At 41.7% G+C, this 17232-nt stretch overlaps 1 protein-coding gene across 6 annotated transcripts in view; it reads left to right on the top strand.

Annotated features, from left to right (window-relative positions):
* The window catches only part of AP3B1 (adaptor related protein complex 3 subunit beta 1), a 165395-nt gene continuing 148163 nt past the window's right edge, over positions 1–17232 (top strand). For 3 of the 6 annotated variants that reach the window (XR_014577124.1, XM_083819026.1, XM_083819022.1), the window contains exons 1-2: positions 14248–14266; positions 16596–16671. Coding sequence is in view for 5 of the 6 variants with exons in the window: in XM_083819026.1 (XP_083675152.1) it covers positions 16615–16671 (57 nt within the window). In the remaining variant the exon portion in view is untranslated. Of the gene's footprint in view, positions 238–14184; positions 14267–16595; positions 16672–17232 lie in introns of those variants that run through there. The other 3 variants (XM_083819023.1, XM_083819024.1, XM_083819025.1) reach the window with 3 other exon arrangements.

The raw sequence follows: 17232 nt of genomic DNA, 5'->3' as shown, positions 1-17232 counted from the left end.
CGTCACGTGGCCCTCCCGCCCCGTGCCCGGTGCTTGGCGGGGGGTGTGTGCCGTGCCGTGCCGTGCCGTGCCGGTAAGTTTGTCGGAGCGGGCAGCGAGCGGCGACATGTCCGGTAACGGGCACAGCTACGGCGAGCAGGCCGGCGAGGCGGCGCCCGAGCTGGCTCAGGAGGCGGCGCCCACCACGGCCCCTTCGGTGCCCGCGGCCTTCGGGCTCTTCAGCAGCGACACCAAGAAGTAAGGAAGGGGACGGGGGCGGGACCGGCAGCGGGGTCGGGCGGTGAGGGGCGGCCGGGCCTCCCCGGGCCGCGTTTCCGGGCCGGGCTCGGGCGGCGGGGAGGGGAGGGGAGGGGAGGGGAGGGGAGGGGAGGGGAGGGGAGGGGAGGGGAGGGGAGGGGAGGGGAGCGGGCCTCAGCGCCTCGTCGCGCCGCGGGGAAGTTCGTGTGGCGGCGTTTGGCGTGTGCCCGGGGCTGTGGAGCTTTTTTTTTTTTTTTTGGGGGGGGGGGGGGGGGGGTGTTTGAATTTTTTTTTTTTCATAAAAAAGCTTTTTATCAGTTTTGCTAGCCAGCCGCGTTGGCGCAAGTTTCGTTTTGCCTTCCCGTGGGTCTTAAGAAGCGCTCGGAAGTTTGTCTGTGGGAGCTGGGGACGTGGTTGGCCGTGACGAGGTGGCTGGTGTGAAATGGGAGGGAGTTAACACGGTCCGGCTCTTGGTCAGAAGTCAAAATGAGGAAATAGGCAGGGGGAAGGAGAAAAAAAAAAAAAGAAAAAGAAAGGAAACAGTCTAAAGTGCACCGACACCGAAAACCTTTAGCTCCTTAAAGGAAAAGTGACTTGGAGCGACAAAAAATGCCTCTGGGAAGGATCAAGAGGCTTGCCAAGCTGGAATGGTATCCTACAGCAAATCGGAAATCTATTCCTAGAGCGACCAGTAAAAAGGACCATAAACTAAGGTCTCGTGTACATTAGGAAATCAATCATCTGTTCTTTAGTTTGATTGTTCTGCGCAAAGAGAGCATCCGTGCTTAGAAACCTCGACTGATGTGTTTATTTTTATGCCACACTGAAGTAAATCACAACAAGGCGAAGCTGCTGTGATTCTCATGCTTGTCTCCTTGAGACAGCAGCTGATAGGCCTCCTCAGTTTTCCATACAAGTCATACTTCTCTTCGTCTGCGATTCCTCTACATCTTTTGCTTTTTCATTCTGTTCCAATTAAAACTTTCAATGATCTAGCATGGATGCCCTAATGACTTGTGTTTGTATCTGACTTATGTTGCTTGCGCCCTGCTTTTGTTGTTCCTTTCTGTGGAAACAACTTTGTGCTTTATTTTTTAACCATCGTTCTTCTTACACTTTTCTGCAGAGGAGAGTACCCCTGATCCTTGATTGTGGCTGTAATTCTGTATATAAACTCATTTCATCCTAGATTTCAGACTGTTTTGCAGGCTAAGTATATTTGTCAATGTTTCCGCAGCTGTGGGAACCAAAGTAAGTAATTCTACCTGAGGCTGTCCAATGGTTGCAGAAATACAGCTCTGGGGTCCTGAGGCTTTGTGTGTACGTGTTCGTGTATGACTTTCTGAATATGGAAGAACCAGAGTAGCTGAGTAGCTTGTGATATGTGTGTGTGCCTTTTTAATTTGTGTTCCAGGCTTGCTTCTTTACTTAAAGGAGGGGAGAGAAGATCCCTGAAGAAGGGGCTTGAGAAGAAAGCTGATTTTGATCTCAGTGGTCTTTGCAGCTGACAAACAAGTCCTTGTTAAAACAGGAAGTTTGCCCTGATTTGAAACTATGTGGTAAAATCCTAATCTGTGTAAGAGATTTTGAGAAATGGACACTGCAGGAAAGCTCTCCTAATAGGCCCCAAACTCCTTACTGAGAAGCAAACAAAATTTCTTACACCTCGAGCTGAAATGGAAACCTTCTCAGGACAGTGCCTGTAGCCCGTGTTGAAGACATGGTGTCTTCTTGGTTCGTGTTCTTTAAACTGGTCAGATCTGGACCCTCTCTAGTGTGTGCACAGAGGAGTGCAAGATGTGTGTCTGTGTCTTGCATTTTCAAGGATAGAAGTAGTAGGATATTCCTCTAGTGAAAATCAAGTTACTCTTGGGGCTCTTCACGTTTGCTGCTCTCTCTTGGCTGGCACTCAACACTGCTGTATTTGATCTTAGATGTGCCTATGTTCCGTACCGTGGTGTTTCAGTACTTTGTGAGCTTCTTGGTTGCTGGGGAAGGAGAAATTGTCGTTAGACAGAGGGGCATGTAATGTACGGCTGTCCCTAGAATAATTGTTTGACCAGACACCCAAATTTGCCTGTTGCAAATTAATCTGAACAATGTCACATGGTTAGAGTGTTACTGTCGAGACTATCATAAACACTTAAAACCAACAAAGAATATAGGCTTTTTTGTTTTCTGTCTTCATGTATTTGTCTTGAAGTGAAAGCAAGCTAAAGTATAATGCTTCTGAAAAAAACAAGTTGTTTATAGGGTTGTGCTGTCTTTAGTCTTACAGAGTATAGAAGGGTGTATGACAAGTTTCTCAAAGATGCACGAATGAATATCAGTAGTCTTAAATCTGAAGTCTGAAGTTGACCTAATATAAACTATTTGTCCTAAATGTCGTCTTTTTGTCTGTTCAGTAGAAGTGCACAGCTGAAGTACTTACCACATAAAAGTTCTGAGCATACTTTGGTGTCAAATGCCCACATTTTTCACTCTTCTGCTAAAGCTGACTTTTTAAATTTTAGCAATTCTAGGATTTGTTCATTAGTTTTTAATTACGAATAGAATCTTCATTTAACAAATGTAGTGTTTTCTCAAAATGCTAGTGCTGTGGTTTGATTGCGACACAGTGTCAACATTGAAAATATTTCAGGGCCTTGAAAGTTCTATTGTGAAGACATCTTGAATCTGAGTAAGTGGAAGGTTTGACAGTGGGAAGATTAGTAAGGATGAAATAGTTCATTGAAATAGTTACCTTGCCACAGCCAAGTAGCAAGAGGTTGCATGTGCCATGTGCAAATATGTTTCTCACTATTTAATACATTGTATGTATCCAGTGCAATGAAAAAAAAAAGGTTGTCAAAACAAAACCCTTGTTTGCATCATTCAGGTAACCACGTAAATGTTCAGGACAAAAAAGTGAGGAAAGATGTATTTTTTTGCTAAACTCTGTTATAAAGATTATTATTATTTCGGCAGTCCTGGCTATCAGGGGAGGTCCCAGTCGACTGGCGGCTAGCAAACGTGACGCCCATCTACAAGAAGGGTCGGAGGGTAGACCCGGGGAACTATAGGCCTGTCAGTTTGACCTCAGTGCCAGGGAAGCTCATGGAGCAGATTATCTTGAGGGTCATCACGCGGCACTTGCAGGGCAAGCAGGCGATCAGGCCCAGTCAGCATGGGTTTATGAAAGGCAGGTCCTGCTTGACCCTGATCTCCTTCTATGACCAAGTGACGCGCTTGGTGGATGAGGGAAAGGCTGTGGATGTGGTCTACCTTGACTTCAGTAAGGCTTTTGACACCGTTTCCCACAACATTCTCCTCAAGAAACTGGCTGCTGGGGGCTTGGACTGGCATACCCTTTGTTGGGTTAAAAACTGGCTGGATAGCCGGGCCCAAAGAGTTGTGGTGAATGGAGTCAAATCTGGTTGGAGGCCGGTCACTAGTGGAGTCCGCCAGGGCTCGGTACTGGGGCCGGTCCTCTTTAATATCTTTATCGATGATCTGGATGAGGGGAAAGCTGCCTGGCAGAGAAGGACCTGGGAGTACTGGTTGATAGGCAGCTCAATATGAGCCAGCAGTGTGCTCGGGTGGTCAAGAAGGCCAACAGCATCCTGGCTTGTATAAGAAGCAGTGTGGCCAGCAGGTCTAGGGAGGTGATTGTCCCCCTGTACTCGGCTCTGGTGAGGCCGCACCTCGAGTACTGTGTTCAGTTTTGGGCCCCTCTCTACAAGAAGCACATGGAGGTGCTCGAGTGTGTCCAGAGAAGGGCGACGAAGCTGGTGAGGGGTCTGGAGAACAAGTCTTATGAGGAGCGGCTGAGGGAGCTGGGCTTGTTCAGCCTGGAGAAGAGGAGGCTCAGGGGAGACCTCATCGCTCTCTACAGTTACCTTAAAGGAGGTTGTAGCGAGGTGGGGGTTGATCTATTCTCCCATGTGCCTGGTGACAGGACGAGGGGGAATGGGCTAAAGTTGCGCCAGGGGAGGTTTAGGTTGGATGTTAGGAAGAACTTCTTTACCGAAAGGGTTGTTAGGGATTGGAATGGGCTGCCCAGGGAGGTGGTTGAGTCACCATCCCTGGAGATCTTTAAAAGACGTTTAGATGTAGCCCTTAGTGATATGGTTTAGTGTAGGACTTGTTAGTGTTAGGACAGAGGTTGGACTCGGTGATCTTGGAGGTCTCTTCCAGCCTAGATGATTCTGTGATTCTGTGATTAAGTATAGTATGTACATAAGGAACTGTTTTCCTGATGGTTATGGCTAAATGGAAACTTCTTGAATGAGAAGTCTCACAACAAATATCAGGCTGGGGCTAGTCATTACTAGTATTACTAGTATTGAAACCTAACTAAAGAGACAGTACATACCAAACAGGATGTTATATTTATGTGTTGCTTTAAAAAAAAAAAAGGCAAAAGAACAACAAAAAACAACTGACCAAACAACAACAGAAAACACAAGACCAACCTTTTGGTTACTTAGATCATTAAAAATAAATAAGAAATGGGTCTGTGTGCTGATGGTGGAATTGTCGTCTTTGTGCTCATTCTTTTGAATATCTCAGTAACCGAATAGTTAAAAGATTTTATGTACCTGAGATGAGTCAGTCTAAACTTAGAATCTTTTTGTGCTGAACAGGTCCCATAGCATGACTAGAGATGGCTATTTCTTTCATCTCTCCTTCCCCTGTATTGATCATATGAACTAACATGTATGTTATTCCTTTTACAGAGCTTGTATAATTACATTTTTGGAATTTATTCATGTGTCCTGGTAGGTAATCTGTCTGTGAACAGGTTGTGTTTCAGGCACAGGTCTCTATAAGTGCTCCAGATGTGCTTACATTCATATGTTCTGCATTTCTTAGAAAGAAAAAGCATCAGGTTGTGGGCCACTAGAATAATGGAAATGTTCTGCAGTCACGTCTTTGCCCAGAACAGGGCTGTTCAGTAGGAGGAGGAAATTGCTGAGAGGTAAACAATATAGACAAGCTGAATCCAATCTGTGGACCACAGGCTGTTTTTTCCATGCCCTGGATTAGTGGAAGCAACGAAGTAAGAACTTTCTAAGTGGAAGACTGTCAAAATTATATCTGTAGCATGGAGAGAGAGTTTCACAGAATGATTAAGGATGGAAAGAACCTCTGGAGGCCATCTGGTCCAACCCTTGCTCAAGCAGGGACACACATAGCAGGTTGCCCAGGACCATGTCCTGTTGTCTTCTGAGTAACTGCAAAGAGGGTGGCTCCACAACTGTCTGGGCCACCTCTGCCAGTGCTTTGTCACCTTCACAGCACAGAAATGCTACCTGGTGTTCAGGGAGAACCTCCTGTGTTCTGACAAGGAATGTCAAGGACAACAAGAAGGGCTTCTTCAAATACATCAGTAGAAAATGGAAGACGGGAAAATGTTGGCTTGCTGCTGAATGGGGAGGATGCCCTGGTGACAAAGGATATAGAAGGCAGAGTTGCTGAATGTCTTTTTTGCTTCAATTTTTACTGCTAAGATCAGCCCTCAGGAATCTTGGGCCCTGGAGACAAGAGAGGAAGTCTGGAGAAAGGAGGACATTCCCTTGGTTGAAGAGGATGGAGTCAGAGATGATTTAAACAAACTTGACATCCACAAATCCATGGGACCCGATGGAGTGCACCCACGGGTGCTGAGAGGGCTTGCTGATGTTGTTGCTAGGCTACTCTCCAACATCTTTGAAAGGTTGTGGAGAACAGGGGAGGTGCCTGAGGTCTGGAAGAAAGCCAATGTCACGCCAGTCTTCAAAAAGGACAAGAAGGAGGACTCAGGAAACTACAGGCCAGTCAGCCTCGCCTCCATCCCTGGACAGGTGATGGAACAGCTCATCCTGGAGGTCATCTCTAATCATGTGGAGGAAAAGAAGGTGATCAGGAGTAGTCAGCATGCATTCCCCGAGGGGAAATCGTTCTTAATCAATCTGAGAGCCTTTCACGATGGAATGATTGGCTGGGTAGATTGGGGAGAGCGGTGGCTGTGTCTACCTTGACTTCAGCAAGGCTTTTGACACTGTCTCCCACAACAACCTCATAGGTAAGCTCAGGAGGTGTGGCGTAGATGAGTGGATGGTGAGTTGGACTGGCAATTGACTGGATGACAGAGCTTAGAGGGGTTGTGCTTCGAGGTGCAGAACCTAGTTGGAGGCCTGTAGCCAGCAGTGTCCCCCAGGGGTCAGTACTGGGTCCAGTGTTATTCACCTTATTCATCAATGAACTGGATGAAGGGACAGAGTGCACCCTCAGCAAGTTTTCTGACCACACAAAGCTCGGAGGAGTGGCTGATACCCCAGAGGGCTGTGCTGCCTTTCAGAGGGACTTCGACAGGCTGGAGGGTAGGACGGAGAGGAACCTCATGAAGTTCAACAAGGGCAAGTGCAGGGTCCTGCACTTAGGGAGGAATAACCCCAAGCACCAGTACAGGCTGGAGGCTGGCCTGATGGTGAGCAGCTCTGCAGAGAGAGACCTGGGAGTCCTGGTGGACAGCAGGCTGACTGTGAGCCAGCACTGTGCCCTTGTGGCCACGAAGGCCAACAGTATCCTGGGCTGCATTCGGAAGAGTGTTGCCAGCAGGTCAAGGGAAGTGATCCTCCCCCTCTACTCAGCCCTGGTGAGGCCACACCTGGAGTATTGTGTCCAGTTCTGGGATCCCCAGTGCAAGAGGGACATGGAGCTACTGGAGCGAGTCCAGAGGAGGGCTAAGAAGATGATGAGAGGACCGGAGCACCTGTCGTACGAGGACAGGCTGAGAGAGCTGGGCCTGTTTAGCCCGGAAAAGAGAAGGCTGAGGGGAGACCTCATCAATGTGTATAAATATCTGAGGGGAGAGTGTTGAGAGGATGGAGCCAGTCTCTTTTCAGTTGTGCCCAGCGACAGGACAAGAGGCAACGGGCACAAACTGAAGCACAGGAGGTTCTGGCTGAATATGAGAGGGCACTTCTGTGCTGTGAGGGTGACAGAGCACTGGCACAGGTTGCCCAGAGAGGCTGTGGAGTCTCCTTCTCTGGAGATGTTCAAAACCTGCCTGGATACCATCCTGTGCCATGTGCTGTAGGTGATCCTGCTTGGCAGGGGGTTTGGACCAGATGATCTTCAGAGGTCCCTTCCAACCCTGCCCATTGTGTGATTCTGGTTTGTGCCCGTTGCCTCTTGTCCTGTCACTGGACATCACTGAAAAGACCCTGGTTCCATCCTCTTTGCACCACCCCTTCGGGTATTTGCATACATGAGCAAGACCCTCCCTGAACCTCCTCTTCTCCAGGCTGAGCAGGCTCAGCTCTCTCAGCCTCACCTTATAGGAGAGGTGCTTCAATTCCTTGATCATCTTGGTGGTCTTCTGGACTCTTTCAGTATGTCCAGGTCTGTCTTATATCAGTGGCCCAGAACTGGACACAGCACTCAGGTGCAGCCTCACCAGCCCTGAGCAGAGGGGTGGGATACCCTCTCTTGACCTGCTGGCGATACTTTGCCTAATGCAGCCAAGAATACCATTCTTCTTTGCAGCAAGGGCACATCTCTGGCTCATGTTCAGCTTGGTGCTCACCAGCAACCACAGGTCTGTTCCTGCAGAGCTGCTCTCCAGATGGGTGGCCCCCAGCCTGTCCTGGTGCCTGGGGTTGTTCCTCCCCAAAGGCAGCCCTCTGCACTTGTTGAACTTCATGGAATTCTTGTCAGCCCACCTCTCCGGCATGTTGAGGTCCCTCTGGATGGCAGTACAGCCTTCTGGTGAATCAGCTACTCCCCCTGGTTTCGTGTCATCCACAAATGTACTGAGGGTGCACTCTACCCCACTGCCCAGCTCATTACTGAAGATGTTAAACAGGACTGGACCCAGTGTTGACCCCTGGGGTACGCTGCTCGTTCCTGGCCTCCAACCAGACTTTGCACCACTGAGCACTACCCTCTAGGCCCAGCTGTTCAACCAGGTTTTGATCCACCACACAGTCTGCTCATGCTTCAGCATGTCTGTCCGTCCTTCAGCAGCTTCCCTAGGAGGATCTTATGGGGGACAGTGTCAGATTTCTTCATGGAGTCCAGGAAGACAATACCCACTGCTCCCCACTCTCATCCAGATGCATTTTTATGCAGATCACTTAGGTTAATGGGGTCAGTTTTTATGGTTACATTGCCTACCATTGCTCCGTGTAGGGGCATGAAATGTCTAACCACTTTTCAGTTTTAAAGGAAAACTAGAAAGAATAAGTAACATAGAAGCCACATTAGTTGCATGTGCTAGGCTGCAGCTATTATTGTTAATTCCAGGAAGATGGAGGACTCTCATGTATATTAATCGCTTTTTAAAAAAGAAAGTTATTTACTTGTAATATTAAAATATAGTAATGTTTTGTTCTTGGAGATGATAAGAATTAAATGACAGAATTTTTTGTTGCTGTATCTAAATCAAATGTAAAAAACTTTCAGGTGAACTGTATGAGTAACATCAGCAGGTAGTGATAAGTATAGTATTGAAACAGATGGCAAAATTTATAACAAGCATTTTCAACTTTACTGATTTGCATCTTTAAACTATATTCCTGCCAAGCAAAATACATTTGTAATTTATTAGAGTTTTTCCTGCAGATCTGGCTTAAGCATTCTGTGGAGCTATTCATCAGGAAACTCGGCAGGACTGCAAACCCATTTTTTTCTGCTGAGATTTGCAAGCTTGTTTTGATGAGAGCTGATCTAAGGTGGTGATTTCATTAAGATACTCATTCCCCAATTCTCTGTGCAGAAGACTTTTCCAAATTCATCAGAGCTAAAAACTTGCTTTCAACAGCTGCCAGAGATGTTCTTGGAGTCTTAAATTGATTTAGTTTTGCCTTGGCATATCCTGTTCAACCAGTCATGGAAAGCTTGTATAGACTGCCATTTATGAAATTCTTGGAGGAGAGTCCAGCCCTAATATTCAAACTTGATGCATACTGTAGCTCATTGGCAAGTCTGCTTTCTTTCCCCATCTGTTAAGATGGCACTCTGCCCACTCGTATGGTGGTATGCCAGCTTCACTAGGATGTACAAGCCAGCGAAGATGAATGGTTTGGGTGAAATGATGACTCTACAAGATAAAATCTGGTCCATGTAGTTGGTACCACAACAGGATCTAAATGCAGTATATGAACAGGAGCATAGTATGGCAGAGCACTTCTCGAGCTGAAATTGGCTAGATCTGATGGAAAGTGAGACGCGGTGAATGTTTTCTTATTGCCACGCACTTGGCACATATGAGGATGCAAGCGATGAACTGTTGATTTGCTGTGATTCTCTGTAATGCAGTCATAAAATTTTTTTTGAAGCTTTCATATCTTTTCAGAAAGATGTTAGTTTAAGGTCTTCACTGTGGCTGCTGCGTATTTATTATGCTTATGTCATATATTTGTTGTAGACAGTTGCTACGATCTGCGTTATGAATGGCATTAAAATGTCTTTTGTAATGTTACAATGTAAGGTTGGCAAAAAAATTCACAATTTTCTTAGCTCTGCTTTTCTGAGGATTATCTTTGCCTGGTCCCTTCTTCTTCCTAGTAGTTTTCTTAATTTGAGAAAACCAGAATTCTTTTGTCATTTAAATATTTCTGGCATTCTGGTAGAAGATAAATGGCAGTACACTTTAATGCTCTTAAGCAGTGTTTCTGAAATGTTAGCATATATCTATGAATATGTTAACACTGTTGTAGATTCTGGCAGTGACAGCACCACCTTTTTGGTATCTTTAAAGGAAGCCTCATAATTTTCTGGTACTGCTCCTCTTTCTCTTATAATCCCTTTATATCTGTCAATACTTCTAAGTGATCTACAGATGTCTGCATATTCTGACCACTCGTCTGTTCAAGACAGGCTGTAAATGGACACAGCTGTTTAAGTGGCAACAGGTCAGGTGCCACAAAGGATGATTTTTCTCTTTCAGAAACTACTGTGGTGTTGGGGGTGTTGGCACTATCAGAAGAGGTTGTACACAGTGGTGTTGCTTGATCGTCTGAAAGGACGACAGGAAGCAACCTTTCTTGTGACTGTGTGAAGTAGGGTCTTTTAACTACTGCAGTGTCAACAGATAACTTTAGATTAAATCATAGTCCTCTCCAGAAGATCTTTCAAACTACTTTGTCATATTAGCTGCTGTCTGGGCAGAGATTTTAAAGTGTAGGTTATTTACATTGATGTTCATGGCAGCAGCACCTTTCAGATGTTCATGCTGTAGGTTGCTCAAGCATAGGTCAGGTAGCAGCATAGTTTGACAGAAGTGAGCTGGAAAGATGCTTTATCCAGTGTTAACTTCATGCTTTTCTGTATGTTCGCGTACTGAGAAGGAGGAGGCTGTACCAAAACTGTCCAGATTGCAAGTGCTTTGAGAATGGTGGCACAGCAATCATTAAATGAGTTAATTTTCTTGGTGGTTTAACTATAACCTGTCTTGTTCTTCTCTGTGTCTCTCAGATATTGTAGTTATTCTGTTTTTCTTGTATCTCTGTCTGCTTTTTAAAACTACAAAGTTCACTTTTTGAGCAGTATCCTTGCTTTTCAGATTGAAAAATAAGTTAGTTGTGGCTTAAAAGAAGACAGGAGACATCTGATCTCATCACTTCTCTCTAAACCACAGTACACATGAATTGTCCACCTTTAAATAATAGTTGAATTCTAAGGTGGTGTTATGAATTAACAATAATAAATATAAATAGTGTTGTAATGAAAGAAGATAGCAATACTGAATAGCACCACAAGATGTCATTCAAACAGTTTGTGGTATAGAACAAAATGCTCACAGTGAAATGTGAATTTCTTAATTTCCTGCTAGAGGAAGAATCCAAATCAACAGCAAAATAAACTCAAATCACAACATGTGTTTGCTGCTGTTTTAGCTTCTATGTTATACAGCTCCAAAATAAATTTGCATTTCTCTTTAAGTGTTAAATTCAGTTTTGTAGAGTTTATGCAATTGTCTGAGCTAGATTAAGCCAATTTATTTTAAGGATTTTGCAGCTCCTCTAAACTGTAAAAAGTTGATTTTTGGTGTGTGTGAAATCTTCCATCGGACTTCATTACTACAGAAATGCCAAAGACAGTTAATTTGTGCTGTCAGTCTGGATTTCGTGTTTCAAACCTGGTAACATTTATAGTATTTTGAACTTCATGTTGGAACATTTTGTTATGAGGCTGCAGGTAAAATAAAATCAAAAAAGTCAGTATAATGTAGTTGAAAATATGTAATCCAGACCGAGGTTTCCTGAAGACTGAATGTAAGAACAATGTGGTTGATGTGTAGGTGAACGTATGTTGCAGTTGTAGAACTTAAAACACAAAATGCGTTGTTAAAACTTTTTAAATGGGACATCTGTAACTTCTGTTCTCATTCTGTAACAGGTGGTTCCGTGGGATTAAAAATAGTGAAGTTTGCTTCCTTCCGTGCTATGGATTTGTTTGATATTTCTTGTATCTTACCTATGCAGTAATCTAGTGCTCTCATTGCAAATGAAGAGCCTGTATCTGACCATGAGTTCTTTAAATAAAGTTCTTTTCCTGTATTCAGAGGTGATAAAACAGATCCTAGCTTATTGGGGCATACATATGGAATGGAGAATCATAATTAAATTATTATTTCATAAAAACACAGGCAGATAAATTTTAATGAGTAAAGATTTTTGTAGATGAAGAATCATTGGTGTTTTTTTCTTGCCAGTTGGGTTTCAGTTGCTGGTTTTGATATTTATGAAATTTCTGCTTTTTAATGAGGAAAACCTTAACGTTTGTGGGTAACTTCTTTCAGTAACTGTTTATGTTAGAAATGCAGCAATTAATAACAATGTATGTGTTTTTTATTATGGTGTTACTAAAAGAGAACAGGAGATGCAATAAAAGTATGTCTTAACAGTGTGACTAAATGTTCTCTTAATAGTAATTGTTTGGAATAAGTAGGTGCAGTGGCAAGTTATTTGTAGCAGGTCATGGTTTAGTATTTTGCTGTAGATGAAATAATTACTGCACTTAGAGCTTTTCTTATAAGAAGACAGAAACAGAGGGAGAGGCCTAGATTTATCACTGTCATAGCTGATTTAAACCTTAACGATGTACGTATACCTACCCTTTTTGGCATTTTTTTGTGTTTGTTTTGGTAGAGATGGGTAGAGTTGTTCAGCAGAAACTGAGATCCAAGTTTTGATCTAGGCAAGAGGCCAGTTTTTGTGACCAAGTGTGCACTGACAAGAACATGACCTATTTTTTAGTTGTTCTTCAGTTGCTGTTGGTGGTTAATTGAAATGGAGAATAATGGTCAGGTTCCTTTACAGCTGTGTTCCACATCCTGCTCTGTTGCTCAGCTTCTGGCGTAAGATCCAGGCTGTTAATATAATTCAACAGCATGTTGTCTCAAATGCTGAGTTCTAGGTTTCTGGGCTTTTATTTTGGCATATGGGGGTGATTTTTTTTTTTTTACACATAAGTGAATAAAGTGATCATGAAAGAGATTAAGAACTTTCTGTTTTCTTTCTTGGAGTAGCATCTAGAAGATTAGTACTAACCTGTAGATCTATCATAGACCCTTTCATATTTATAGTCCTGTCACATCCAAAAATGTTGCCAAGACATAAAAACAAAACAAAAAACAGTGCTTTGAGGTGGGAAGACAAATGATCTTAAAGGCTAGTCACAAAATGTAAAAACTTTAGAAGAAAATTAGAAATCATCTTCTACTTAACATACTCTCTTTTAATCTCTGGTCAAATCATTATATTGAGGAGTAGAACTTTGTGGTGGTAAAGATTACAAAGGTAGCCGAATATCAGATCATTAGTGTGTTAATATTAACTGAAAAAAAGGCTTACAGCCTTTTTTTTTTTTTGGCAGGTGATGTACAAATAATAAGTGTGTTTCATAGAGTGTTCAAGTTGTATATGGATATTGTGTTTCTAATTAAAGCCACATACTGGTGCTTTAAAAACTATGCAGTTTCTTAGGACAGTGGGGATGTATTATAGAGGTAGAGATGTTTAACTATAACTATGGGAAACCTCATTACATTCTTCGATGCAGCAGTTGTCAGGCAGGTAAGATTCCTGTTTTTTTGTTCCTTGACTGGGGGAAAAGCACAATGAGAGAAAGCAGTTTCACCCCTTCTTACTGTCAGGATGGAAAATGTGCTCACAGGCAGTATATTTTCCATGAAATTTTTTTATTTGCACCTCTTGTTGGGATGAATACTGTCCTGCTGAGAATAGTTAAGTATCATCCATAACTATCAGATTAGGCTACTTTAAACCTGATTTTGCTGATGAGGTAATGGAGTTTATATGTCAGTTACCTGCAATGTGTATGTAACTCTGTAGGCTAAAATCACCCTCAAAGTTTTAGCAGGGAGAGGCGAAAGTATTGATGTAGCGGGACAGTTTCCTGTGCTTTCATGAGTTTCAGGCAGGTAGACATATAAGTGATAAAGGCATTATTTGTCTAATGTTGTGTGCTGAAGAACTGTCACTTCAGAGGAATTAATGAGTATAGAAACACGAATGACACTGTGAAGTTGTTTTTTTTGGGGGGGGGAGGGGGGGAGAATTCCCTTGAGTCTTCTTACTATTCAGAAGATAAAAATATTGTGGAAGTGTACAATAAATTATACTATGAAAGACTGAAATGTATTTGCCTTTACTCTTGTTAGAGGCTGCTGATAAGAGTTGTTTTTGGAGGGAAGTGACCTTTGAAATCTACATAGGATATTTGTTTCTAGAAGTTAAAACAGCAAGGGAGTGGGTATCCTGTTACATAGTAAGATTATAGGATTTTCTTTTCTGAGTAGACTTCAATCTCAGCAGGCAAGCTTGGTTGAGTGCAGTGGTCTTTTTTTAAACACTGTACTTTAAAGGATGGAACAAAATTCTACAGTGCTGGGTAAAATAATTGAGGTTTCTTGTACTATTAAATCTGCTTTTAAAGGGGGAAACCTTGAAGTTACACTGAAACCATATGTAAGTGTAGAAGAAAAACGGCTTGCTGCTGATGATGATTATGAATATATGGAACAATATTTTACTCTGTAAGTATCTAATGCTTGCTAAACCCAGATTACAATTTGTGTTAGAGTTTAAAACAAATCATCAGTTACTTAGAAACTAATTTCCAAATGGATTCATCAAGAACTTGCTTTTTTATTTTTTTCCCTGCTGCTTTGGTCTTAGAAAAGCAATGTTGGCAGGTATTCATGTTTTAATTTCTGATTTTCTTTCCTATTAACACTTGAAAATATTTTTATTTGAAATATGTTAGAAAATATTCTTTAAGCAGTTTTAAGTACATTTCATCAAGTACTTTTCTTTTGTCTTTGTGTCTTAAATTTACCTTTTGTCATCTTTATTTGTTGCAGTAGTAACTCATACTCATCCTGTAAATGCTGTCTGCTTTAGTCATTCCCAGCTTCAGTCAGCTAGTTTTCAACATGTACTTGAATCCTGTCCTGTGTAACTTCCTCCATTTTTTTTCCTAGTTGATTTTCAAAGTCAAATCATTGTCTGCATACTTTCTCTTGGGAATTTTTTTGACATACTTCTATTTTTTCATGTCAACGTTCTTTCATTCAACTTATAACATCAACATCCATGGTACACTGGATGTTACTACTTGCACTGGATGAGAAGGGCAACTATAAACAAAATAAACTGACTTCAACAGGATGCAAAACTACAGAACAAAGTTGGGTAGGACGTATAATGTAAAGGACAGAAACAAATAACTAAAAAAAAAAAAAAGCACCAGTAGTGGACTGACTGACAGTTCTTTGAACACTTCCAGGAATAACTGACAGCAGTAGATTGCTATGTGTCAAGCAGGGAAAATAGGAGGGGTTCCCAGTGATATTTGGGAAATGATGCTGAAGCAGGCAAGAAAATACTTCCACTTTTTTCTTTTAAATATAATGTTTAAATATTTAAGCTGTTAAGTGGAGCCAGTACTTAAAACAGGTCATATCTGTTGCTAAAGCATTTCATAAAACACTAGTTTCTGAAAAAGCAGCTAGATCTCACTTGGAAGTTGCCTGTAGGTATCTACTTTCTGTTGTGTGGGTTTGTTTTTTTTTGCATGTCTTTCTTTTGGCTTAATAGGGAAACAATTTTTTTTTTTCCTTTGACTGTGGCTCTTATAATTGTGAATGTGTACTGAAGTGTAAAAGTGATGTGGATTTCTCATCGGGATGCAGGGAATAGTTGCAGTACTGGGTCTGAGAATATGAGAAAAATCATCTCCATTCTTTGCATGTAGGAAATATGCAGTTTAGTGGTTAGTGAAGGAACAGATGACAAAATTTTGTTTAGTAACTAATTCTTTTTTTTTGATCTAAACGGCCTTTTCCTCTCTATCTCAAATTATGAGTGATAAATTAGTGTATATTTAAACTTTCATATCTGCTTTTAAAGTCCAGTCTCTGGATTTCCATGTTGCTTTTCACTGTCAGAGCTCAGAGGGTTTGTAGTCTTGGAAAATTTTCAGAGGTCTTTGGAATTTTGCAGTTGTTTCATCTAGGGGAACTGCATGATCTTTTTTTTTTTTTTTCCCAAACCAAGCTATCTAGGAATCACAGAAGGTTATTTCTTCAAATAAACTTTCGTAAATTCTCAGCATCTATAAATGCAGCTAACCTACATTAATAGACTGTGATTTCTTTGCATTCAAAAAACCAGACAAGGTTAGGGTTTGTGTTAGAGCTGTATCTGTGAGAGAACATCCTTATCAAGTTAATGTTTTCATGCCAGAATCTTGCTTTGGCTGTAAAAAGTACTTGGATTTATATGTGTCTAACAATGTGGCTGTCTTAATCTTATGCGATGTAGAATAGATATACTACTGATCTGAGGATTTTCATTCTGAAGGGAGTGAATGGCAATTTAAAATCTGAAAAAGCACATGTAAAAATAAGGTTGCGTGCTTGATTCTTATTGGAATTCAGACCATCCTGAAACTTGCTATTGTTTTTTTTTCAGTGGTTAACATTAAATTGATACTATATTTTAACACAAACGTCAACCTCAAGCTATTGCATCTGACTCTTGCTGTGCTGGAGGGGGTGATGGGGAGTGAATGAATCATTGGTTCAAACTGAACTCTGCTGTTGCTTCAAGACTTCAACCTGCTAGCCAGGGATTGGCTATTAAAGTTGTATGGGCTTGATTTAGTGTTGGAATTGGATAGATCCTTTTACTAAACACATCATTGTTCTAGGCCAGAATGTTAACAAATACAATTTAAAAAATGGGCAAGAAGGAGCAGCACTTTATCTGAAGCTGCTGGAATGATGCAAGATTATAAAAAATGGTATTCCGACTTTTTCTCTTAATTTTTCTAATTAATGCTTTTCTGTGTTTCTACCGTAGAAATGAAGACCTAAAACAAATGCTGGAAAGCAGTAAAGATTCTGCAAAGCTGGATGCTATGAAAAGGATTGTTGGGGTATGTGTTGTGTGGGTTTTTTGGTATGAATACTGTTACTACTTTACAGATCCTTACCAAGTCAGAATTTGAATATCTAAATGCTGTTTTAAAAACTACTATGGAGTCCTTAATTTGGTGTTTTCTATATGAAAATATATGCAATCATACTATTTAAAATTTTTGTGTAACATTGCCAATATGCTTGTAAGTAACCCCTTTCAGTAGGGAGGTGAAATGTTAAATATGAAATGATTCCTTCAGAGAAGATTCAATTGCTGTCTTAATTTAGCAGTCAGATAGCAACAGAAATCTGCTGGAGTGTATGTACAAAAAAAAGTCATTTGTTTTTACTTCTAGGTTATATTAGGCTTTTTTTAATTGAGCAGGTTACCTATATATTTGACTAAGTATCAATATATATTTATATTTACGTATTTGTAATCAATATATATTTACTTGGCTGTCAGTGAATTGTTTGTATTACTGGATCCTCTCTTCTCATTTTGTTTCACATTTTCAAGGTGTTAACCTGTGCTTAAACTGTGCCTCATAACAGATATCTGGTACCAACCTCTGGTT

The sequence above is a fragment of the Anser anser genome (genome assembly GCF_964211835.1).
Source record: "Anser anser genome assembly, chromosome: Z".
In the NCBI taxonomy this organism is placed as follows: Eukaryota; Metazoa; Chordata; class Aves; order Anseriformes; family Anatidae; genus Anser; species Anser anser.
This window is presented reverse-complemented; position numbering and strand designations above follow the sequence as displayed.